At 43.2% G+C, this 26,622-nt stretch overlaps 1 protein-coding gene across 1 annotated transcript in view; it reads left to right on the top strand.

Moving 5' to 3' along the window:
* The first annotated feature begins 2,381 nt into the window (after positions 1-2,381).
* Positions 2,382-26,622, top strand: part of LOC309332748 (rho GTPase-activating protein 7-like) — a 99,692-nt gene continuing 75,451 nt past the window's right edge. Inside the window, exon 1 of the mRNA XM_081845924.1 lies at positions 2,382-2,599. Within this exon, the coding sequence (XP_081702050.1) occupies positions 2,503-2,599 (97 nt within the window). The 5' untranslated portion in view covers positions 2,382-2,502. The remainder of the gene's footprint in view (positions 2,600-26,622) is intronic.

The following is a 26,622-nucleotide window of genomic DNA, read 5'->3' as shown; positions in this document are numbered from 1 at the left end:
CCCACCCTGCAAGATCGTTAAATCTATCATCTATCTATCTATCTATCTATCTATCTATCTATCTATCTATCTATCATCTATCTATCTATCTATCTATCTATCTATCTATCTATCTATCATCATCATCTATTTTGTAGCTGTTTAAAGCAATTGTTATCTGCAAATGAACTACCTGTATGCTTTCTGTCACTGTTTCAGCATGACATTAAAAGTAGTCAGTAGGAGGGTGCCATGGCTTTATTAAGCCAATCAGATTTAGTCATGCTGTGATGTCATGGTGGGGGAATTAAGTCAATTCAGAATGGTGATACAGAGTTCCTGCTTTGTATTGCCCTCATTTTGAATTGCTTTGTTTGATCTGAGTGACATCACATGGTCAAATCTGATTAGTTATGCAGTGTTGTGACTGATTAGGTTAACACTTTTGCCCTCTTGGTCCAAAGTCCTGCAAAATCAGCTTTGTACCAGTTGCAAAAATATGTGAGAAATGCAGCTGCCCACAGACCTTTTCAGATCATCTTCAGACCAGAGTAGCAACCCAGCTCTTACTAGGGGCTGTCTGCCATTCTCAACCTGACATTGTAGCTATCCAGAGAAGACGAGAAAGGTACTTAGAGAAAGATGATTAGCCAGCACAGAAATACACCTTGTAAGCAAATGCATAACCTGCAACTGAAATACAGTTGAACAGTGGTTTCACAATACAGTTTTAATAACAATTAGGCTGCAGTCAAGTTTGCACACTTACTTGGAAATAGGCCCACCAAGTTTAATGGCCCTTGCTTCTGAGTAGATATTAAAGAATTGCATTGTTAAAATTTCATAAAGTCCCCACCAAAGGGGGGGTAAGAAATACTGTGCAGCTTAAGTGTACATCATCCTATGAAAGCTAATTTCAGCCTGCATTAGAATCTAAGAGGCAGTACACCACATAATGTATGTGTTATTTTACAGTGAAACTATGGGACTTAAGCCAAAAGGAATTTATATAATAAAAAATAAAAAAATCATCTTTCACTTAAAAAAAATGAACTGCTTCCTCAGGCAGCTGTTTCCTCTTAAATGCTACTGTAAAGGGTCCTAATTTGCCTCATTATCACAGAGGACTTTTCTGCGTGATCCGTTTAAATGTTCTTCACGGCATTTGGTTTCAAACCACTCTACTGTCTTGTTCTGTTTTAATCCTAAATCTTCAAACAAGTGTTATCACTACTATTTTCTTTGTCCCAGTTCACTTTCATGTTATTCAAAAAGGTGTCTCTGCTCTCCCTCCTCCTGGCAATTACAAACTATACAGACTCGCTGCTCAGTAATGCCAGCTTCTACAAGTAATGCCTGCTTTTATTTTTTTCATTTATTTAATATGCAAATTTTCTGTGTCTTGGTGACTGTGCGCTTGGATGTATAAGATCTGTGTACCATAACTAGCATGTTAACAGGGTGAACTCCAAACTGGTGCAAGCCGACTTTTGCTAGTACTTCTTTCCTTCCCCTACATCCTGTGTGTGCCCCGCCCCCTCCAGTCTTCTACAGAAAGTTTCCCAATCCTTCGGAGCACAGTTCTAGGGATGCACAATGTATTGTGTTTTGAGGACGTGGGTGGGTGAACATCCAGCTTCATCTCATGGTCTATTATTTAACGTGTGAGGTCATAAAATAAAAGAACCAATAAGCTACCCTGAGCTCCTGGGAAGAATGGTGAGACAGAAATGAAATAAAGTAGGAGGATAAAGAGAGGCTATAATGTATGTGCTATCCATTAAATATCTGTCACGTGGTCCCTTTAAAAGAAAAAGCTATATGACCCAGGAGGCCAGCTCTTGGGGAGTTGACTCAAGAGGTGTGGCCTGGCTGGTTTTCTACTCTATGCAGTCAAGTCTTCTGGGCCTCATCAAGAATAAAGCTTAATTTACCATTAGCTCTGCTTGTAATTTGTTCATAGTTAAGCATAAGACAACAAGACAGAAGTGTGACCTTCCGAATGTTGTTGTAATTGATACACAAGCTCAGAAGAATTAACAATAGGTTTGAGCCACAGCATTCATTCCATACAGTGTAGAGATTGCTTTGCTTCATTCAAACAGGGCTGGCACCAGACTTCTGAAGGCCATTGGCACACTGCTGTTGACACCACCACCCCATGGCCAAAACCACAGAGGATTTTTTTCCCCATCTGCTGCCTCTATAGCAGCATGACCACCACTACCACTCCCTCCCAGCCCTCTGGACAGCATTTTAGCAGTGGCCAGATAATTATGCCATATTTTTTTAATAGTCTTAATTTATCCACGCTGCCTATAGATCTATGAAACTTAGCCTTTACATCTACTAAATTTACAGAGTTCATAGATCTATAGGCTGAAGCATTGCATTTTGGGTAAATGCGGCCTGCACAGGTGGGAGCCAAGTGTGGCTCCCATTTCAAAAGTGGCATGACTGCTGCCTGCCTTCCAATTAAAACAACAACAACAAAACCCATTGAAATAACTAGGAATTAAAGTAATGCTGTTTAAGAGGCTCAGACTCCCGTATGTTCTAAAATGGAGTGGAAGGAGACAGGGAGGAAACATGGGCAGGCCGTTTCTTCAGCTGCGATTAGGTAAGCCAGGAGCAGCTAGTGTAAGCCTTTCATTCAGGTACTGGGTTATTTGCATGCTACCATGTCATTTATTACAAGGCAACTTGCATGTAAAATTGTTTCCATCTGTGACAATTTGGATGCCACCATTAAAGCAGGGTCAGTACAGGGGGAATTTCTATCAGCACTTTGTTTACTTTCTTGCCTCAATTCCCTCCTCATTTATCTTTGTGGCCTATACATTTTAGAGTCATGTCCATCTTGGCCAGAGATATCCAGTCAGGAGGGGCTGATTTCTATGCCAGTAATGGTCACATTTCCTTATTAGAAATTGAATTAGAATTGTTCTAATGTTTTCTTAACGGATTTAGGCAGCAATCTTAACCCGATTTACCTGGGAGTAAGCCCCTCTGAATTCAGTGGGGTTTACTTCTGAGTAGACATAGTTAGGCTTGTGGTGTGAATTATTGAAAGCATTTATATGTATCTCTCAAAAAAGTTGGAAGTCGTTTATAATACAGTGGTACCTTGGTTAAAGAACAGCTTAGTTTGTGAACAATTTGGATTAAGGACGCTGCAAACCCGGAAGTAGGTGTTTCGGTTTGTGAACTTTGCCTTGGAGGCAGAACATGTTCCACTTCCTGTTGAGTGTGTTCCATTTGTAAATTGTGTCCCATGCTGCTATGGAAAAGCATGCCTTGGTTTAAGAAGGCCTTGGTTTAAGAACGGACTTCCAGAATGGATTAAGTTCGTAAACCAAGGTACCACTGTATACAAATTAAAGCAATTGTGTGAAATCATGAGCTAAGCAAGCCAGAAGAGGGTGTACAGAGAAAGACTCCCCCCCCCCAAAAAAAAAAAAAGATTTCATGCATGCTGCTTGGAGTTCCATCACAGAAGGTGGGACAGCAGGATTAAAAAATAAAACTGAGAAAACATGCGGGAAGACATGAACTAAGCAAGCCAGTAGAGGGAGTACAGAGATCACTGTTTTCTGATCCTCCAGCGAAAGCACATGTACTGTAATCATTTTTCCTCTTGTAAGTATCCATGTCTTATTCTCACCCATGTAGAAGGGGCATGCAAACAACTACTTAAACAAGTTGTATCAGATGCATCCCGGTTAATGAAATTTGCACTACAGGAGCTGTGTACATGGTTTAAGTTATCTTCCTTTCCTTGGAAAAACAGGGTGCATGAGTACCATAAGAATATTGGATTTATGTCAGTGTACTGTATAAACCTTGACATAAATCTCTGGCTAATGCTGTTGTTACTATTATTTGTATGCCTTATGCCCCTAGGCTTCAAGAGTGGGTTACAACAATAAATACAAAACCATCAAATACGAAAATAAATTCAGTTATCTACATTCTGTGGTCCTAGCATATTGACTATCAAAGGCCTCTTGAATAATACACATTTGAAACAAAGCAGGGTTTCTGCCAGCTGTATACCAAGAGGAGTGGTGTGCCCTAGCTGAGAAGGCCCACTGTCAAGTTACTGCTTCTTGAGCTTTGCTTACAGATGGCACTACTAGCAAGACCTTTCCAGCAGCTCTCAAATCACAGGCTGGCTGATACAGGGAGTTTCTTTCTCTAAAAGTTATCTCCAGTAACTTCACCTGCTTCTTTTGCCTACTGCTTCACATTCTAATTCCTCACTGGAGTTGTTGTTGCCAGCTACTTGGATAGCTGATCATCCACAGAGAGACCAGTTTGGGTCTCAGAGGGTGGGAGCAAAGATTCACAGTAAGAGCCAGAGGCCCACTCTTTTGCATTCTGGGAACAAGCACTAATCACGACTACGTATCTTGCCAATTCAAACAATGCCATACTGCCAAAAGAAGTGTGAAAAATTAGTTAAACAATACAGAATATTTGGAAACTCTTGTTTGGCACATGGGTAGTGTCACATAGTACATTTTTTAGTTTGTTACTGCTTGGACAGTGTACACAATAACAGTTTTAATGTTAGATGATACAGAAATGACTAACTGCATTTAATCTCATTCTTAGCCGTTCAGTAACCAAATCAGATTCCTATCTGCGTTTAACTCCCTTCACCCAAGACTCCTCCTCATTCCTTTCTGGAACAGTTGTAGCAAAGAGGGCCATTGCTTATAAACCCATCTGTTCATCTCCTCTTACTGAATATTTAAAATCTAGAAAGGAATTCCTGGTTAATCCCAATTGCGCAAACACAGAAACTAAGGAACGCTGTTGTTGGAGAAAGGCACTTGGAAGTGCATTTTACTGCTAAATAATCTTGGGGATCCTTTTTTTGGACTGTGTTTCTGCAGATTGGTAGGCAAAGGCTGCCCCTGCCCCATGATATCAGCCTGCCTGAACTCTGAAATAACCTGGAGAGATCCTCCCCAATGCCCAATCTGAGGTGCATTGATACAAAAGAGGCTGCTCTTCAGCTCAGCACCTAGGTTGCTGAATTCCATCCCCCAAAATATTTTTATAGCTTTCTAATACCTTTTTGTTTAGGCAGCCATTTCATCTGAGTCGACTGATTACTTTCTGCATTGTTGGGTTGCTTTCTGCCACCTCTAAATTCATTTTATTTTAAATCGGTTGTTTTATGGCTTTGTCTTGGGCAGTATCCAAATAACACTGCCTTGTCAGTGCAAGGATTTAAACTTATGCGACAGAATTTTCTCCATGCACCCCCTAAATCTATTCTAGGGGTTCCCCCAACCCTCCAGAATATCTGAGGAGAATGTGTGGTTCATGAGGGGAGTGTTCAGTTGCACAATTGTAAATCCTTGCATGGATGGAATGCATTCATTGAATACCACCTTTCTTTAATAGAATCTCTTATTTTATTGTGAGCCACCCTAGTGCTGTGTGGTCTAAAAGGTGAGCTAGACACCTCCACACCACACATTTAAAGCACATGTAGACCACTTTAACAATTAAAGAATCTGGGAGCTGTAGCTTAACCCCAAGAGAGCCGCAATTCTTAGCACACATAACTCCAGTTCCCAGCTTCTTCGGTGGAAGCCATGTGCTTTAAATGTATGGTGTGGGTGTATTTATTTATAAATCTTATAAATAAAAATGAATGATACCTCATAAGTAATAGCAGCATAGCTTCTAAGTCTCATCTTAGTTACGGAATTATTATTACAGTGGTGCCTCGCAAGACGAAATTAATTCGTTCCGCGAGTTGCTTCGTCTTGCGATTTTTTCGTCTTGCGGAGCGCGGATTCCCCGGGTATTAACGGCTTTAAGAAAAAGGAAGCAAACCCGCAAGACGTTTTCGTCTTGCGAAGCAAGCCCATAGGGAAATTCGTCTTGCGAAGCACCTCGAAAAACGGAAAACCCTTTCGTCTAGCGAGTTTTTCGTCTTGCGAGGCATTCGTCTTGCGGGGCACCACTGTATATGAAGTGCTCTGTATCAGAAAGCCACAGTAAAACTGTGGAGCTCTCCTGTAATTATTTGGGACCTGCTCTCTTGTTTGCAGAGATGGTCTTTGTACCTCTATTGTTACTTGCATATGAAAGCAATAATTGCAGAACTGAGGCACTTTGGGGGTGTGGGGGTGAGAGAACGAGAAAGGATAGTTGTGGGTTAGAGGTTTAGGGCCTTAGAATAAGGTTCCCTACAGAGGCCACATGTCCTTTGCATTTGGTCCTTGTGGTCTTCCCCAAAACTGCTGCAGATAAGTCATTTTTCCCCTTTTGAAGCTGAGCTAGCAGTAGTGCTGCCAAGAGCTCCAGCTGAAGAGCAAAAGGTCTTGGAACTGTAGCTTGCGGAAAATCTATGTCTTCTCTCCGTTCATTCTGGAATAGTGCCAAGGGTGAACTAAAGCCAAATGTATGAGATGTCTTATTCAAGAAATCAACATTTGTTGTGCAACACACACACACACACACACACACACACACACACCCTTATCACAGCACTGATGTAGGAAACTTCCTGTAACCACAGCAACATGTTAGATTTTACTTTCATTTGAAAGTGTTATCTTGTACTTAAAGTGTTGGCTGTGAAAACTGGGGGATCAGTTTGTTCTACAGTCAAAACTTCCTGGATTTGAGAGAGGCTTCCCATGGAAAAGAAAACCCCAGCATTTCTGTTAAATCTCTCCATCAAACTCAGAAAAATCTTACTTGTTTATTTAAAAGATACCATTTCAAATGTAACCGTGTGTGTTTTAATTAATTTTTCTTCCTCCATTTGCCTCTTACTGCCAAATGAATTGTTAAAAGTGCAAGTCTATGTACTCAGAAGTACGGTAAGTCCCGTTGAATTCAGTGGGGCTTACTTTCACGTGCCTAGTATTGAACTTGAAGTTGAAATGGATTGCCTGGGTTTCCCCATTACTGAAAACATTTCATGTTTTAATTTCATTGATTAATTTCAGCATGTGTGCAGAGTGCCTAGAGAATGGTCAGAATGTATAGGACACTTCATTAAATATATATAAAAAAATTCTACTATAATCATAATAATTTTATTGAAGTTTTTCATGGTGTACAGAAGCCAAGAAAGCATCCAGAAAGTCTCTAGGTAATATCAGTCTCAGCATTCCTCCATGTCCCATGACAATAGAATAGATCCAAAGTGACGCAGTTTTCCATCCCACTGGTTTAAATGGGAAAGGATTAAGTATGTTGGAACATAGGAAGCAGAAGCAGACCATTGGCCCATCAAGTTTAGTATTGGCTACACTGACTACCAGCAGCTCTCCAGGGTTTCAGACCAGAGACTTTTTCTCAGTCCTACCTGGAGATTGAACCTGAGGTCTTTCTGCATGGAAAGCAGATATTCTATCCCTGACTTGTAGCCCTTCCTCCAATAGAAGGTCCTATTGACTTTTAATTAAGAATACTAATAGGGTTACCTTTACCTGGATCACATCCATAAGCAGCAAGGCAAGTTTGTTATGCAATTATAACAAAAGTCTCCCCTGCAGGGGCCTGGGAGCTTTTCTCCATCAAGCTAATAAGGGTGTTTTTTGTTGAGATCGGGACCAGGAATAATAATAATAATAATTTATTATTTGTACCCCGCCCATCTGGCTGGTTTTCCCAGCCACCGTGGGCGGCTTCCACAGAGACCAAAAATACACTAAGATGTCACACATTAAAAACTTCCCTGAACAGATGTCTTCTGAATGTCAGGTGGTTGTTTATCTCTTTGACATCTGATGGGAGGGCGTTCCACAGGGCAGGCGCCACTATTGAGAAGGCCCTCTGCCTGGTTCCCTGTAGCTTTGCTTCTCGCAATGAGGGAACCGCCAGAAGGCCCTCGGCGCTGGACCTCAGCGTCTGGGCAGAACGATGGGGGTGGAGACGCTCCTTCAGGTATTCAGGAAAGGAATTGTGAAAGCTCTCCTCCTTGCATGCTGCACTTCCAAAAAAAATTACATGCAGTTAGTGTTTTTAAGCATAGTTTCAAATGAGGATGTGCTTAGCATCTCTTCCAATTTGGTTCTTTGAGTGTAACATTTCTCAGGACAGGAACTTGCCCTTTGTGCTTCATAGTGTGTCATGAGCATTGATATTAGTATCAGTGGACTTAAACGTTTGTGGATGCCTTTTTCCTTCTAGCCATGAGCTGATCCAATGTATAGAATACACATTTGGATAGCCCATACTTGATGTACAACTTGGTATTTAGGTTATCTGAAGCAACTAATGCATTTTTTAAAGATGCATTTTTTACATGCACAATCACTTAAGAAGGACAGTTAAGGCTGAAAGCCCGTGCAATCCTGAAATAAGCAGGGCTTACTTCTGAGCAATCATGCATTCAGCTGAGCTCTAAGTGGTATTCTTTGTAATGTTCTGGAGAATATGCTTTCAATCCCCACCTAACAATTACGTTAATATCAGGGGTGCAGTGAAAATTAGCATATAAATCGGATTCAGAATTTCATCTGAAACACCTCTCTCTTCACCAATAGGGTTGCTAGCCACTAAAGTTGAGATTGTGCCTGCTACTTTAAAAGCTCATAAAGACCCTAACTGTTATGTTCCTCTTTCACGTGATGTAAAAGCCATTACTGGAACAACAGTGGAATACACTGCAGGTTTAATGCTCATTTCTGTGTTCTTTGCTTCCGTTAATAATCTATTTGCAGATAATATGGAAATGAGTGCTAAACTTGTGCTATATTCCCATATAGTTCTGGAAGTGGCTTTTACATTGTGTGAAAGCTCAAATAGAATGTAGAAATTAACAGGGAAATGTGAAAATGGAATAAATTGTCGTGTGAATGCAGTGCTTGATTTCTTTTTTGTTTATTTATAATTTTCATTTATGTGTATTACAATTATTCAATCAGAGTTTTAACATTTCAAACTCCGACTCCCTTCCCCTTCTTTCTGTGATTCTTTACATTTCTTTTCATCTTCCTACATATTCCAAATTATCTCAACATATTCTTTTACATATTCCTGTATATATCCATATATATTTTGAAACTGCAGGTTTTTACATTAATTCTGATTCCTGCCAATGTCTTAATCTGTTTCCAGTTTGTTTGTAAATAATAAACCATTTCCATGCCTTTCTTTAAAAATTGTTATCTTGATTTCTTATTCTCCCGGTAAGTTTCACCATTTCTGCGTAGTCCATTAACTTCTGTATCCATTCTTTTTTCGTCAGGACCTCTTCTTCCTTCTACTTTTGGGCAAATCACATTCTTGAAGCTGTGGTTTCATATATAAATGCATTTCTATAATGTTTAGGTAGTTCTGATCCCATGATTCCAAAAAGAAAAGCTTCTGGGTTTTTTAAAAATAAATGTTATCTTAAACATCCTTTTCAATTCATTATATATCATTTCTCAGTAAGAGAACAAGACCACCACATATGAAAAAAGTACCTTCTTTTTCTTTACATTTCCAGCACATATTCAATTTGGATTTGTATATTTTTGCCAATCTACTAGATGTTAGGTACCATCTATATAACATTTTCATATAGTTTTCTCTTAAACTATAACATGCTGTAAATTTTATATCAATGTATCATAAACGTTCCTATGCATCCATTTCTATATTTTGACCAATATCTATTGCCCAGCGCAGTGCTTGTCTTCTGTTTGTTCTGTTGTGCAGGACAGAAGGATGAGCAGCAGGTTAGAAGGTGGTGCTTATCTGAGCTCTTTAAAGAGACAGATAGAGCATCTTAGTTACGGTAGTTTCAGGCAGCCTTAACCTCTGGGAGCTCTTTAAGAAACACATTTCTAAATACCCCAGAGACTGCCATTTTAAACACCACCTGTTTAATTAGGTTACACAACTAATCACCCAGATCTCTTGGAATATTGTCTTTGTTTAAATTGGCTTCCAGAGCCATTTTCTCTATTTGCTTTGGGCTTCTTTCCTAGGAAGCTGTGAGATGAAGACCTTCCATACTATTACATCTTAGAAGTAGAAGGTGAGTACTCTCTGTACTGCCTCTTTTCACTTTCTGCATTCCTAGTTATCATCTCTGTCTGTTGCTGGTGGTGGAGGAAAAGTGGAACAGAATTGGACAGAGCAGAATGGATCTCTGCTGTTTCAAAACTGGATTACACTAGTGGAAACAACTGAGATGAAGATTTGTTAATCCGCCAAAGTGAGTCATATTCTAGAGAAAATGCTTTGGGAAAGAAACTAATTAATGTTTTGGTCGTTGTGTGATTACAATATCTAGGATGGGAATGCATGTGCAATGCTACCAATAATTAGCTTATTCTTAGGAAATGTATTTAACATTTACCATAATGCTGAGATTTCCACACCTGAATGGCAGCTATGTGGTTTGCTAAATGGAGAGGCATTCTATCACACAGGTGGAACTTGTTAAAAATCAGCTACTGCAGCTGAGGGAAGAAAACAGAAAAGGGGGGAGGCTCCTTTGCCTGATATTTTGGTGAAGTCATCCAAAAATGTTTAGAAGTTGCTTTGAGTGAATTTTTGAATGGTGCGATTTGAAGAGAGAATAGATGTAAGTCTAAAGGGAGGGAGGGAGGGTTGTTGGTGTGTGGTGTTAATTGTGCTTCTTCAAGGCATGGAATGCTGAATAATTTTAACAAACACAAAAATTCTCAACCATTGATATTCTCAACCATTGATGCTATTTGATCTGAGAGTGTCCCACACTGGAAATTCTAACAATCAAGTTAATTAACTTGTAGCACCTCACTGCAATGCTTCTGTTAAGGCTTAATGTTTCTTTAACACCTGGTTTTCCTTGAGCTAATTCTTAGGTAGCTTTCTGACTGCATTGGCCTCATTAATTCATCTGATACTTTACAGATATAGTAGGAGAAGAAGGTGAAACTAAAGAATGGGAGAGAAGAGCAGTGAAGAACCCAGGGCTGGGCTAGGAAATGTTCAAAGTTGGTAATTTCTGGCAGTTACATAGTATAAACATATGTAATCAGTATAAAATATTCTCTAAAACACAGTAACCCTGGGTGGTGGGGATTTTTTTTTCTCATTCAATAACTCTCAACTCTAAGCATTTCCTGATGATAAAACAACAGGGGCTGATCTTATTCCCAGTGGGTGGGGTGTTCTGATCCTGAGATGTGGGAGGCAGGAAGGAGGGAGTTAAATGAAAACCATATGTTGTTTGACTTTGCCTCTCTTAGATTTCTGAAGTTTTATATTAGAAAGAGACAGATACTAGATTTAGCTATTGGTTAGCATGAACGGCTCCTGGAAATCTGTCTCAAATGCTCAGATAGATAGATGCAAGACCAAATGTGCCTCCTTTAGGTGCAGGAATTTTAGTGGTTTGTCAATGCTGCTAAATCACAATAAGGCTGCATTCAGACGTGGGGCTTACTGCAATAGTTTTCCTGGGTATAATGCTAGCACTTCTATCCCAATTTCTCACATTCCTTTTCCACCGCAGTACCTTGTTGTGTTATGTAAATATGGCTTTTGGATCAATATACAGTACAGTGGTAACTGATGCTACAGGCTCTTCGGGTTACAAACTCTGCTAACCAGGAAGTGGTTGCTCCAGGTTAAGAATTTTGCCCCAGGAAAAGAACGGAAATCGCGCGCCAACAGCGCAGCGGCAGCAGGAGGCCCCATTAGCGAGAGCACGCCTCAGCTTAAGAACCGTTTCAGGTTAAGAATGGACCTCCGGAACAAATTAAGTTCTTAACCCGAGGTACCACTGTACTTCCTTGTCCTGTTAAATTTGAAATGGTAGGAAAGAGCTGTCTGAACAAGGATGCCAACAGGATTCCCTAGGCCTGGGACAGTGTATGTGGTTTGGGGCCCCAGCAGTCTATAAGAGCTGTTGCTTATATTCACTTAGGCTATACGAGTTCTTGGTGCTTGAAACCAAAGGAGGGAGGCTGTGGCTATTGTGCCACAGCCATGAGGTTTTGGGTGTTAATTTCCATTTCTTGAGTCAGTTGATAACATGGGTTCATAGGTTTACAAAAAAGGAATGCCATATTGTATTTTTGAAATAATATGCTTACTTTAAATCCCATTGACTTCAGCTATGTGATTTTGTGCTGGATTACAGCCTTTATTTTTACTTCCTGCTTCAGTAGTAGCCCTCAAAGCGGCATCCATAAAACTGTTCTTGATACTGGCCAATGCTTGCTCTTTTTACTGCTTGATGACAGTAAAGAGTGTCAAGTGCCTTGGACTCAGTATAATATTGAGACAGGCCATGGTATCTTGGCGCTGTTAAGAATACACATGTACACATGGATTGGTATTTTCTTTAGATATATCAAATTAATCCTACCCCAGTCCTCAGGATCATTGAGTGGAGACAACGTTATTATTGACCCAGAAAGAGTTTGTTTTGTTATCTCTTCTGCAGACTGAGAATTCTTGGACAGATCTGCGAGACAACAGGAAATGTGCTAAAAATTAAGTGAACAATCAGTTCTTGTTCTCATGCTTGAAATGGCTTGATGCAACTCTATATTAGAAATGCTTGCTTTTAGATTCAGGAAACCAAGATAGCAGAGCAAGGTTACGTTTTCCTCATATTGCAAGCCTAACTGGCAAGTTCAAACTGTACATGCTGCAAAATAGAATGACTTGCAGTGCGATCCTTTCCCCCATGCTCAGTGCTGCTGGATTAGGGTTAGGATTAGGAGATGTGTCCCTCTGTCGGGCTCCTCCAGTAGGAGGCTTTGTCACTGTGGAGGTCCCTGCTGCAGCTGCTGAAAGAACATAAAGTGGAGAAGCTCCTACCAGCAGCAGTGTGCCTGCTGACAGTAACTTGCTTATATTCTGAAACAGGATGTTACTGGGGTGAGGAAGGAGCAGAGCCAGCCATGGATTCACCAGATCCACAGCTTCCTTATCCATCTGAGAGGGAGCCAGTTTGGATCCCATTACTGTCCCAGCCTGGAGTGCAACAGCAAAAAAATTGGGGGTGGAACAAGTGCCCCCCTTCCACTCGGGCCTTCAGAAGCCAACAGAGCTGCAAATTCTATTGTGAATTTGCTAATCTGTGCCTCCTGGCCACTCTTTCTGCCCATATATATATTTTACATACACCCTGTGACGTGTGGAAACTGGTATTTCCCATCTAGTAATCACTGACTGTTTTGAAGCTACTGTATATTCCGAGTGGTTTTGTTTTTTGAAAAGACCTACTTACAGTGTATGTAACCCAGGCAGTTTCATGGAAAGAACTTGATGGCATTAGACCTTGATGTTTACCCTTTGATTTGCTCCATAGGAACAAACAGGAATATAGGAAGCTGCTTTACGTCATGCCATACATGATCTAACCCAGCACTCGCTGGCAGCGGCTCTCCAGGGTCTTGGGCAAGATCTTGCTCCTCACCTGCACCTAATCCTTTTAAATGGAGATGAACTCAAGACCTTCTGCTTGCAAAGCAAATGTTCTGCTACTGAGCTGTGGTCACCTCTGCCCCTTTGTTGTAGATGTTTCTCCCTATCTCTAGCTTTAAGTCTGTTCTGTATTTTGGAATGTGGATATTTTATCTCATAACTGTTGAAACAGTTGCTGTTTTGGCCCCCAGAGACGTTGGCACACCAAATGAGTTAAACCAGCCCTAAGATTTGTAGCATATATAGGATTCCAGGTGGAAAAATCAAAGTTAGAAACAGAACTGTTAGAATCCAGCTCTAAGACACTTTCAAGAATGTATAACTTGCTGCTAAAATGGAATACACAGGATGAAACGGTTAAAACAGCTATGATAAAATGGGCACAGGACATAGGGCATAACATTATGTTTGCTGACTAGGAAAAGTTATGGACCACCGGTATGAAGTTTACGGCATGTAATGCCTTGAAAGAAAATATTATGAAAATGATATACAGGTGGTACATGACCCCAGTCAAGCTTGCAAAGATATACCATTTGTCTGATAACAAATGTTGGAAGTGTAAAGAAGCTGAAGGAACATTCTTTCACCTCTGGTGGTCCTGTCCTAGAGTGAAGACCTTCTGGGAAATGATATATAATGAGCTGAATAAGTATACCTTCCCTAAGAAACCAGAGGCCTTCCTTTTGGGCATTGTCGGCCAGAGTGTGCAAAAGAAGGACCGAACTTTTTTTATGTATGCCACAACAGCAGCAAGGATACTCATCGCTAAAGGCTGGAAAACCCAAGATTTGCCCACACTGGAAGAATGGCAGATGCAACTGATGGACTATATGGAACTGGCAGAAATGACGGGCAGAATCCGAGACCTCGGAGAGGAACTGGTGGAGGAGGAGTGGAAGAAATTTAAGGACTATTTACAAAAATACTGTAAATTGTACGAATGTTAAGAAAGATGTAAGATTCGTAACAATATGGCTCCAATTAATTAGTAACAAGGAATATAAATTTAAATGTAATTGAAAGATAAGACAAATTTTGGATAAAAAATATCCTAGAATTAACTTTTAAAGAATAAGAGTTATTTAAACTCTAAAATTTGAGATTCAATATTGGACAATTATATAATATAAATTGAACTAAGTAAATAATTTGCTAGAAAAATTTATGTGTTTAGAGTGCAGGAACAAGAGATGTGAGGAAGTCCAAAGATGAGAAAGAAATGTGGTTAATGAAAAAGAACATGTTTTTATGTATGTTGTTGTTTATTGTTTAAAAATTTAATAAAAATTATTATATATATATAAAAAAAAGATTTGTAGCATATCTGCTAAGGGCTTGATGGGTTATAAATGCAATCAGTTGCCATGATAGAAACTGCAAAACAAAGAGCTTTCTAGTTACAAGGGAAGGTAAAATTAAAAGAAGGAATCTCCATTTCATAATGAAAATTAATGAATGATCGTGCGGCTGAAATCACATGTTCCTTACCTCAGTTTTCCCATTGCAGCACATGAAACGGAGAGTGCGCCATCTTTTTTGGCAATCCAATGGCGCTATTCTTACTAATCATTGCAAGGCAAATGGTCTCTTGTGGCAAGTCAAACACTCCTCCATGTGAAGTCTAGGAAATACTATTTTTCATACGAGGATTTATCCCCTCTGAACCACACAGGGTTATCTAGGAATGGAAATCGAGCATATGATGATTAACTAGCAAAATGCACATATCCTAAGTGATTGCATCCTCTTCGACTTGCTATAGTATCAAGAGGTCCAACAGATTCAATCAGCAAGTGGGGAGCCTTTGGCCACAGACCTAGTTAGCCCTACCAAGCCTACCAGTCATAGGAAGGTTTGAAAGGGAATTCCAGCTGCAGCTACAAAGGAAAATGCTGGAGCATGCTCCTGAGCCTTCCTCTGCAGCCATGGCTTGTATTTTCAATCACCTGGTGTCATGTGATGTTGGATAATTGACAGGAGGGTGACTTCATCTACCTGTCCAAGGGGCCCACAGAGCCCTCAGGCCAGATCAACAACTCTCAGGATCAAATGGTACTGTAAAAAGCAGAATATTTGTTTTTGGATTTGTAGCTTCACTGCTCTGACTAATTGATCTAGCACTATACTGGCGATTCACTAAAGAACTGGGAGGATCTGAACCATGTCCGTAGCCAAGGGGGGGCAGGGAGGGGTAACTGCCCCCCTATAATTTTTTTAAATAAAAATACATAGCAAACTGAGGTTCTGCCCCTGCTAACAAAAGGCCTCCTCCCCCCAACAAAAACCCTGGCTGCACCCATGATCTGAACAGAATATGTGTGTGCTTTTGTTCTTTGTGCCCCACAGTAAAACATGTTCCCCGCTGCTGGAGATATCAAGCTAAAACACCTTTCAAACACAGGAATAGCTTGATATTGACTAGGATACCTTGGGGGCCCTTTAAATCCTTTCGCTCTCCCACATTCACTACGGTTGATGCTATTTTTTCTTTTGAATCTGCTTTCCTTCAGTTCTGTCTGATGATAATTCCATTCCTTCTAAGGAAGGATCTCCCTTAACTTGTATGTGTGTGAGAGAGCGTGAGCGTGAATGCACTACTGCCAAGCTGACACATGGTGGCTACAGTTTGCCCCAGTTCCAGAGTGTCATCCAAATATCTCTGTACTCCCATAAGTTCACCACCACCCCATTTTATTTATTTATTTATTACTGAGGTTTTTAAGGTAGATTTGTACCTTTGTAAAGATGAGAATAATGGTAAGGCAATATTATATGGTCAGTTAAAGTACAGAATAATACTTATTTTCAAATAGCTTAATTAGATTGATAGACATTGGTTTAATAAAGATAATATATAAAAGTATAAATATTATGCATTTCTAGCTTATTTAAAATGACACAACCAAGTGTTTAAACTGTAATAAAATAGTATAGCTGTAGCGTTTAGTTTTTGATATGAAATACAAATTTGTTTGTTCTTGTACTTTGTTCTTGCACACCCATTCCCTTCAAACACTATCACTCGATCAAGATGAGGACTTAATTTAAGGCTGTGCTGGGTTAGTTCAAGACTGGCCAAGAACAGTTCCCTAACCCAAGTGACTATACAAAGGCAATCCAAGATACACAACCCAGGATCCCTTGAAATGTCGTGGAGGTAATTCTTGGCATTTGCATGGCTGTACACAAGGTGAGGGTTGTGTTCTGGCCTGACTGGCAAGTTGCAACGGATTATTGGGTGCATGTCTCAGATCTCATGCTGCTTCATTGGCATCCATGAAAAACCTGTTGCCTCCAGCAACGATTTGAGTTGCTTGTGCTGCTGACACCAGCTCTCTTCATTCAGCAGAAGGAACTGAGAAGAATGGAAGGAATCTGCCACCTTTCATCCTCTCCCGGCCTCCCTGCAGTGTATACTCAGCAGGATGTAAATTTCTGTTGGCTGGCTAGTCCTCCTGAACTACAAATTGTGGACTCTGTCCTTCTATTCAGTGTCTTGGCCCTTGCTGCATGAGTGCCTCCTTAACTCATCAAGTTGTGCTCCTGCTTGGCTGTGACTGGGTCCAACTCTCTGCAGGAGTAGCACAATTCATGTGGTAGGCAAGGGAACAGATTTGAGCTGGCCTGAGCACTTTTTGAAAGCTTCCTTCTGTTTTTCCCCCTCCACCCTTGCAGCATGAACAGCCAGGATATTTGGAGAGCTGTGAATAGTTCGGAAGGGCACAAAATCCTTATTGAGGCAACAGGGACTTGAGGCAACGAACCGTGTACTTCAAACTGTGTATGTTGAGAAAAGGTGCAGTGGGAACCTAGAGAAGTAGGTTACCTTCCTTGGTAGCGTGGAATTTGGTCCTGCTTGTATTGCTCTTTTGCAAAACTTGTTGCAGCTTTGCTTGCTGCAATGCTCCGAGAAGCTGTGTGTGTGTGTGTGTGTGTGTGTGTGTGTGTGTGTGTGTGTGGCTTTCCAGTCAGCAAAAATTCACTTAAAAACTCAAGGATATTTTCCCTCTTGCTCTCTTTCTCCATGCTGCCAAACTGAGCCAGGTCCTCTGAAGAGCAGCTCATTCCTGTACAAGCAGTTGGCCTCCTCGAGGGGCCCTGACCTTATTAGCAGTAAGGGGATGCTTCTCTGCCACTTCCAGGGAGGGGGGGTCATGAGAAGCAGCCATGAACGTGATGAGAATGTAAACAAAGGGCCAGATGCACCTTCCCAGACCTACATGGGGGACAGTTTCCTGAGGTGATACAAAATTCAACTTTACAGAACTGTGTTTCGTGTTGTGTAGGGTCTCCCTTTCCCTTTTGATTTGCTTGCCCAAAAGGTAAGACTAACAGTGTTTGAGTCTTGCTGACATAACTCATTCCCTTTTACTGAATAATTAAACATAACTGTAGCCTGTTTTTTGCTTTGAGTTATCCTGAGAATGCTAATGCCACTTGTGAAGGGGGTCTGTGGGGACCCACCAGAGGGCATTTTGATCGGGGTCCTCTCAGACCTTAACCCCATGCTGCCTGGATGTGACGTTAGAGGGGTGTATAATTCATTATATTTAAGAGCTGCATTGGTCTCTCCAATTTATTCTGTACCAACCTGAAGGCTGCGTAACTTGTCAATTAAGTTGCTTGCCTCCCGTTCTAACACTGATCAGTCTCCTCACTGCTAGAAGAGGTGGGGAGGTAATAAATGAGTGTTGTGTCTTTTAGCAATAACTAAAGTGGAGCGCAGGATATTCCTATTAAGCTTTTGGTATCTTTTATTCGCAGGATCAGCTTCAGCTCATTAAAGCCAATCTTCTAATATCTTATACAGAGGCCTATCGCCACATGTATTGCTATGAGTTAGAGGGGTAGGCTTTTGCCTGAACCTCCTTCTAATTCCTGGATCCAGACCAGATTCAAGTTCTGGAATAGCCAGGCTACCTTTCTGGTGTGGTAACTGCCCTCCAAGTATAGGCCATTAAGGTAACAAAGGAAGCGGCTCTGTGCCAGACAACAAATGGGCGGGTAGATAGAAATACAAAAGGCCTGAGCTGGGAGTTGACTTGTGTGAACTAGAAGCTAGAAGTAAGGCTGAAGGCTGGACAGCTGGGACACAGAACAATGCCTAATATGTGCTAGAATCCAAGGCTGTGGCTACGGGAGAAGCAGGACTATCTTGGAGTGTTAATGCTGTGAGCCCGTCTATCGTAGGCTCAGGTTATATATATGCGTACGTAAACCAAATATCATAAAGACATCACAGTCTCCACTGTCTCTCATTTCAAGGAGAAAAACAACCCTTGGGGAAGTGCCTGGAACCCCTGGAATCTCGCACCGCTCAGTGACTGGGGTGACATAAAACAGTATTATAGTTACAAATCGGCCACTTGACAGCAGGTGGAGTCTAGCCCATGTCCTCCCTTTATTCAGGTTTGCTTAGAAAGTAAATGTCAGCCTGATTCTAAGTATGGAGACTAACCTTTTCTCTTCTCATACGTGCATACATGAAATTGAATAAATAAGCAGACTCTCCACTATGTTGAAGGAATTTAGTACAAAGGGGCCCACTTGGGAAAGATGTCTCTTGGCACAATCAGGGGAAGTGGTGATAAAATCCCTTTTTAAAATATACTTGCAAACAAATGCCAGAAAACTGGAGCTACATTAAAAGAGATTTCTGAAGAAATAAAATGGAAAGACTGCTGGGTGGCAGTGGTTTATAAGTCCTGCTTAATCTGCATGCTAAAGTTCTTCAGGAAAAAGGAGCTTAATGAAAAATGCTAATTACTGAAATCATTCATTAGTACTGTAGATGCAGCATGAGACACTTCAAGGAAGAATTTCTAAAGTATTTTTGGTGATCATCTTAACTGAGAAAGCCAGTTAGGTGTTTGACTGCTTCTTCTTTCCCAGGTCTCAACTGTTGTTGTACCACATATGAGAATCAAATCCTGAACTGGTTGCTGTAAAATTCTACAGATCGATGTCCAAGAATTATTACAACAGACTTCAAGAAACAATGTATTAGGATGGCACTGTGCCATTTACAGAGGGCATTTCCTATGGCCCTCTTAATCAGATGCTCAGTAGAAAGAGAGCCTTTCGGTGTGGGCCCCTAGATAGGGATTTTTTTCCGCAGGGAAGCCTGCCTGCCGCTATGTTGTTACTGATTTGGTACTAGGTCAAGACTTCTCTGTTCCAATACCTGGTTTTAAGGTCTTGTAGTACAGTTGGTGGTTTAAATGGCAATGTTAAATGGCTGTTTTTGTTCTGTGATGTGTCTGTAGTCTTGAATTCTGATGGCTGGTTGCATCTCAAGTTTATTTTACAGTGTGGTTTTATTGTAATTTTTATTCTCTTTTCTTTAGTACAATGTCTTGACAATTTATGAGGTGTCTCATAAATATAATTGTGATACCTCCTTTTTAGATGTGAGTTGAACTGTGAGTCCTTTGCCTTGCAATATTAATTCCTTTGTCCTCTTTCCTCCCTGCCTTACTTCCTCCACAGTCCTTTTTGCAAACTTAGGTGGGTGATGGATCATGACTTATACAGTGGTACCTTGGTACCTGAAAGGCTTGGCTCCCAAACAAATCAGCTCCCAAAACATCGCAGACCTGGAAGTAAGTGTTCCAGTTTGCGAATGTCTTTCAGAAGCCAAACATCCAAAATGGCTTCCACTTGAGTGCAGGAAACTCCTGTAACCAATCGGAAGCAGTGCCTTGGTTTGTGAACAGTTTCAGGAGTCGAATGGACTCCCAGAACAGATTAAGTTCGAGAACCAAGGTACCACTGTATTGAATTTGTTCCTCACCTTTATACAGGGAAAAACAAAACTGTACCAAAGATAGAAGAATAAAAATGAAGCATTCCATTTTAAAAGTTTCATACTGTAAAAATATGAAACCCAGTCTTAATATGGCAATCATGTCATCGTTGTGTACATACTACATCTTTTAAAGCACATTCCCCCCCCCCAAAAAAAATATATTTCTGGCATTGTAGTTTGTTAAGCATTGCTGAGAATTGCAATTCGATGAGAGGTAAACTACAGTGGCCAGAATTATTTGAGGAGGAAAATGGGCATCACATGTGCTTTAAGGATAAGAGTGTGTTCACAACCTTTGGTGTTTGACCTTGTGAACTAGCCTTTAGGCCAGCAGGTAGTTAATTGCCTAATACTTGTCTGTGAAGTGAGTGCAAAATCACTGTGTGAACAACATGGATTCTAAGCTGGCATGTGACTGAAAGTTTTATTAGAGAAAACTACAAGTTTATTATACAGTGGTACCTCTGGTTGTGAACAGGTTCCGTTCCAGAGCCCTGTTCTCAGCCTGAAAGGAACGCAACCCGTGTCTGCGCATCTGCACACACGCGGGTTGTGATTTGCCGCTTCTGCACATGCGCGTGATGTCATTTTGCGCGTCTGCGCATGCGTGAGAGGTGAAACCCGGAAGTACGAGAAAGTAACCCTTTCCGGTACTTCCGGGTCGCCATGGGACACAACCTGAAAAAAGTTATCATGAAGCAAACATAACAAGAGGTATGACTGTATATGCAAGTGGATGGGAATTGGTCAACCTATTTTATTCTAAGTCAGTTCTTGGTATGAGCTTTCGTGTGCATGCACACTTCTTCAGATACCTGAAGAAGTATCTGAAGAAGTGTGAAGAAGTATCTGAAGAAGTATCTGAAGAAGTGTGCATGCACACGAAAGCTCATACCAAGAACTGACTTAGTTGGTCTTTAAGGTGCTACTGGAAGGAATTTGTTTTGTTTTGACTATGGCAGACCAACACGGCTACCTATCTGTAACTGGAACTATTTTATTCTGTTACTAAATTACAATGTGCCCAAATTAAGAAACATATCAGAGCCAAATGTGGCAGATTTAACATTTCTTCTTCCCTTGCTGTGTTCACATGCGGTGGCCTCTTCTTGTGGAGCTTAGAGGCCTTTTTTAACTCACAGAGTCTCCAACAAACTGGGTAAGAATACCCTTGTAAATGGCTTGCCCATTTGCAGCTCTTTCCTAGTAGCTGAACCCTGGGGAAGAAGCCATGTTCGTACAAGTCCTGAAGTCTGGCAATAAGAGAACAAGATAGCTGTTGGAGACTTTTAAAAGCAAAAGTTTTTGTTTTGTAGTTCTTGACTAGAACCACTTCCTCTTTCGTAGGAATAGTGTCTGCTAATGCAGCACAGAGCCACTTCTCACTATTTTTAGTTGAAAAGCTTTGTGGTCTGCCTTGTGACCAGCTTCTGTTTTGACTCTGTTCAGACATCATGTGCTGATCATCCAGACATCCGTGCTCCATTCTTCTCTTTTTCATGTCAATTCCCTCTTCCAAGTTCACTCTAATTACAATTCAAACATCACAGCAAGCTATGGTTAGAGGAAACCTGGCCCTGGAGGACAGGAGAAAGAAACTAGGTAATGCATGAGGCCAGTCTTCTGAACCTGTGTCTGAATCATCCATATCTAGGAACCTTGACTATTTATTTTTATTTATATTGCACATTAAGCACATCTTAAGAGCTGCCTTACATCCCAAATACTTGTGTATGTAAACCAGTGAAGATGTATCTATAGTCTTTGCATCAGCTATGAAAGTTTTTTCAATATTTTTTGTTCTAAAAAGTAACCTAATGACAAGCCTTGCCAGACAATAACCTAAAACAGTTTACTTTAATAAATGGATATCAATTAAAGATAAAGAGCTTACTTTCCTGAATGTGGTTTCAAGTAAATGGAATGTAGGTGAAATTATTAAATTTGTATTTATATAGAATAGTTCATCTTAGTGATTGTGATGTGATTATTTTTTATTAGTGTGAAGGTGAAAATAAATGTGGACTTCTTGTCATGTTGCATAATCTCTCTTATCCTGCAACATCCCAGTGACCTGAGTTCTCTCGCATGCGAGAGAAAGTAAAACCCAAAGATGCATGATACCCAAAAAATGAGCGTCTTTTGGTCAGACGCTCTGGAATAAGGTAGCTGATTTGTGCCAGAGCACCGAACCAAAAATGGGACATCCCAGGGATCCAATCAGAAGCTGGAATAAGGTAAAGGTAAAGGTACCCCTGCCCGTACGGGCCAGTCTTGACAGACTCTAGGGTTGTGCGCTCATCTCACTCTATAGGCTGGGAGCCAGCACTGTCCGCAGACACTTCCGGGTCACGTGGCCAGCGTGACAAGCTGCATCTGGCGAGCCAGCGCAGCACACGGAACGCCGTTTACCTTCCCGCTGGTAAGCGATCCCTATTTATCTACTTGCACCCGGGGGTGCTTTCGAACTGCTAGGTTGGCAGGCGCTGGGACCGAACAACAGGAGCACACCCCACCACGGGGATTCGAACTGCCGACCATGCGATCGGCAAGTCCTAGGCACTGAGGTTTTACCCACAGCGCCACCCGCGTTCCCTGAAGCTGGAATAGGCTTCTGTTATTCCGGGATATCCTGCTGAAATCCCGTTGAGGATTAGGGCTGGGCAATATCAGCTTTTCAACATCATGGTGCATCACCAGCGAAACTGTTATGTACTGAGTTGAATAGGATCCAAACTGCAGCAGTCTGATTGGTCCTAGAACAATAGGCTCCAAAAGGCAGCAGTCTGATTGGTCCTAGAACAAGAGGATTCAGAATGCAGCAGTCTGATTGGTCCTAGAACAATGCAGCAGTATGATTGGTTAGCAGGAACCACCCAATCATGCTCCAGATAGAAGTGAATCCACAACCTGATTGGCCTACAGTAGAATCCTGGAATTAGCCAATCATGTGCAGCCCATTGTGTAAATAATGTATATAAAGCAGATACTTTGTGGGGACATTCATTCATTCCTCCTCACCACTATGAGCTGAATAAAGAGCATGAAATCACTTTGCGACTCCGAGTATATTTCACTGGCGACGAAGGTGGGATCCCGCTGAGCTGACTGCCACACACAGCACCGCAGCACCGCCACCTGCCGCACCGCTGCCTCGCACCGTGTATCCAGGCTTCAGCTCCGGGACACAAGGAACTCAGAATGGCAACTGACAGCAGCTTCTCGCCATTCAACCCAGCATCTGGAGACTGGGAAGCGTACGCCTCCCGTTTCACCTTCCTCCTAGAAGCCAAAGGGGTCACCGATGAAGAAGACGCCAAGAAGAGGGCAATATTCTTCAGCGTCTGCGGAGAGGAGACATTTGAAATCGCCCGGGCTCTCCTTGCGCCTGAAGACGTCGCTACTGTTCCATACAAAACAATAATGGAACAGCTGAAGGGGCACTTTTCGCCACAGCCCTCAGTGGTGGCTTGTCGAAATGCCTTCTACGCAAAGCGGCAAGCCCCTGGGGAAACCATAACTGGGTTTGTGACCTCTCTCCGCCAAGCTGCCCGGTTCTGCAACTTCTCAGAGCTGGAGAACATGCTTCGTGACCGCCTCGTCGGTGGCCTGAAGGATGAGAAGCTGCAACGACGCCTCTACGCTAAGAAGAACCTAACGTTCCAGGTCGCTCTGGAGGAGGCCCTGGCAACGGAAGCTGCTGAGAGGTCGACGCAAGAGGCACGGCTGAGCCAGCCGTCCCAACCGAGGGTCCACCACGAAGACCTCACCAACGACTCGGGATCCGACAGGGAGGAGGTGCACCGAGTACAGCAGCGCACTCAAGCAGCCCACATACCACAGCTGCCTCGACGAGAAGGAGGGAACTGCGCAAGCTGTGGAGAAAGTCACGAGAGGAGGACCTGCCGTTTCCGCAACGCAGAGTGCAGGCAGTGCAGAAAATTGGGACACATCGCCCGGGTGTGTCGGGCTCGGCCCACCCGAAGCCAGGCATCAGATGACCAATCCAAGAGCCCCAGGTCCCGGGGCCCAACGCACCAAGGCAACTCGACGGAGCTCACAGACTTCCAGGTATACCAGTTGCCCCACCCCAACGTAGAGAAAATTTATGTAGAGGTACAGATAGAGGGGGCCCCATGCCGCATGGAGCTTGACACGGGTTCAACTCTATCCATAATCTCGGCAAGGACCTTAAGGAAACTGTGTCCTACTGGGGGTCCCAAACTCAGGCCGGCCCCATTCACCCTCCGGGACTTCCAGAAACGTAAGGTCCCCACAATGGGGGTGGGGACCTTCAGGGTGCAATACCGAGGGCGGACGCGGCAACTGGACTTGCTTGTGGTCAAGGGCCCCTACATTAGCTTACTGGGGTTGGCATGGTTTGGACCACTGGGACTAGCCATCACCGGGGTGAACCACATGAGCTTACAAGTGGACGTGGACGCCATATGCAAGGAGTTTCCGGGGGTTTTCGATGGGAAATTGGGACAGTATACGGGCCCCCCCATTGCTCTACAGCTTGACCCCGCAGTACGACCAGTCAGGCTCAAGGCCCGCCGGGTCCCATTCGCCCTGAAACCCCGTATAGACGAGGAATTGGACCGACTCGTGGAGCAAGGAGTGCTGGAGCCGGTGCCTAATGCCCCCTGGGAAACCCCAATCGTCACACCCGTCAAGCCTAATGGTTCGGTCCGCATCTGCGCAGACTACAAATGTACCATAAACAAGGCCCTCATGGCCCATGCATACCCAGTGCCAGTGGTCAGCCATGTCCTTGCGACCCTGGCTGGGTCGAAAATTTTTGGCAAGCTGGACTTGGCCCAAGCATATCAACAGCTGCCAGTAGATGAGGCCACAGCAGAGGCACAGACGATTGTGACGCACAGAGGAGCGTTCAGGGTAAAGCGGCTGCAATTCGGGGTCAGCGTGGCACCAGGCATATTCCAGAATCTAATGGACTCTCTCCTTAAAGGGATTCCTGGTGTCACCCCCTTCTTTGATGATGTGTTGATTGCCGGGCCCACACCAGAGGAGTTTGAGGACCGCCTCCGCACTGTTCTGCACCGTTTCCAGATGGCGGGTCTCAAGGTGAAGCGGGAAAAATGTCTACTAGGAGTGCCTCAAGTGGACTTTCTGGGATTTATGGTGGATGCAGAAGGGGTTCACCCGACTGGGGACAAGGTACGGGCCATTTGTGATGCCCCAGCGCCCAAGAACAAGACTGAACTTCAGGCCTTCTTGGGATTATTGAACTTTTACCATTCCTTCCTTCCCCACAAGGCGGCGGTAGCGGAGCCCCTACACAGACTCCTGGACAAGCGGGCCCCTTGGGTGTGGGGCCAGCGCCAGGAGGCCGCATTCCAGGCAGTCAAGGACTTGCTTGTCTCAAACTCGGTCTTGGCACACTTCGACGAGAGGCTGCCGGTGGTGCTAGCATGCGACGCCTCGCCCTATGGCATCGGCGCTGTCCTGGGACACCAACTCCCGGATGGAAGAGAGGTACCGGTAGCATACTTTTCCCAGACACTCAACGAAACCGAGCGGAACTACTCGCAAATCGACAAGGAGGGTCTGGCAATCGTGAAGGGAGTAAAAAAATTCCATGATTTCTTGTACGGGCGGCCCTTCACCGTGGTGACTGACCACAAGCCGTTGCTTGGCTTGTTTGCCCCCGAAAAGCAGACCCCCCAAGTGCTGTCTCCTCGCGTCCTCAGGTGGTCAATTTTCCTTGCCAGCTACCAGTATGCACTGATTCACCGCCCTGGAAAGGCGATGGGCCATGCAGACGCCCTCAGCAGGCTACCACTACCGGAAACAGGCCCCGACCCAGCACCTGCACAAGAGGTTATGAGCCTGGAGCTGCTTCCTGACCGCCCCATTCAGGCACAAGAAGTTGCACACCATTCCAAGAAAGATAGGGTCATCTCCCGGGTCCTGGACTGGGTGTGGAGGGGATGGCCCAGCCGCAGCCCCGGGCCAGAATTCGCCGGCTACACAACCCGCAAACATGAACTGTCAGCCCACAAGGGGTGCCTGTTATGGGGAAGCAGGGTCGTTGTTCCCCAGCCCCTCCGCAAAAGGGTCCTCACAGCCCTACACGAGACACACCCAGGGGTAGTAAGAATGAAGGCCCTTGCCAGGAGTTATGTGTGGTGGCCGGGGATCGACGGAGAGATAGAGGCCTGGGTCAAACACTGCCAGGCCTGCCAGGAATCCCGCCCAGATCCCCCAAGGGCCCCAGTCCAGTCCTGGGAGTCCGCCCGAGCACCATGGTCACGCCTGCATGTGGACTTCGCTGGCCCCTTTCAGGGGAAAACATTCTTCATAGTGGTGGACTCCTACACCAAATGGCTGGAAGTCGCACTGGTACCGTCCACTTCTACGTCCGCAGCCATCCGGGTACTACGCAGGCTGTTTGCAACCCACGGGCTCCC

This window comes from Podarcis erhardii (assembly GCF_964252035.2).
Source record: "Podarcis erhardii genome assembly, chromosome: 2".
Classification (NCBI taxonomy): domain Eukaryota; kingdom Metazoa; phylum Chordata; class Lepidosauria; order Squamata; family Lacertidae; genus Podarcis; species Podarcis erhardii.
The sequence above is the reverse complement of the archived record's forward strand: the minus strand, read 5'-3'. Positions and strand labels throughout refer to the sequence as shown.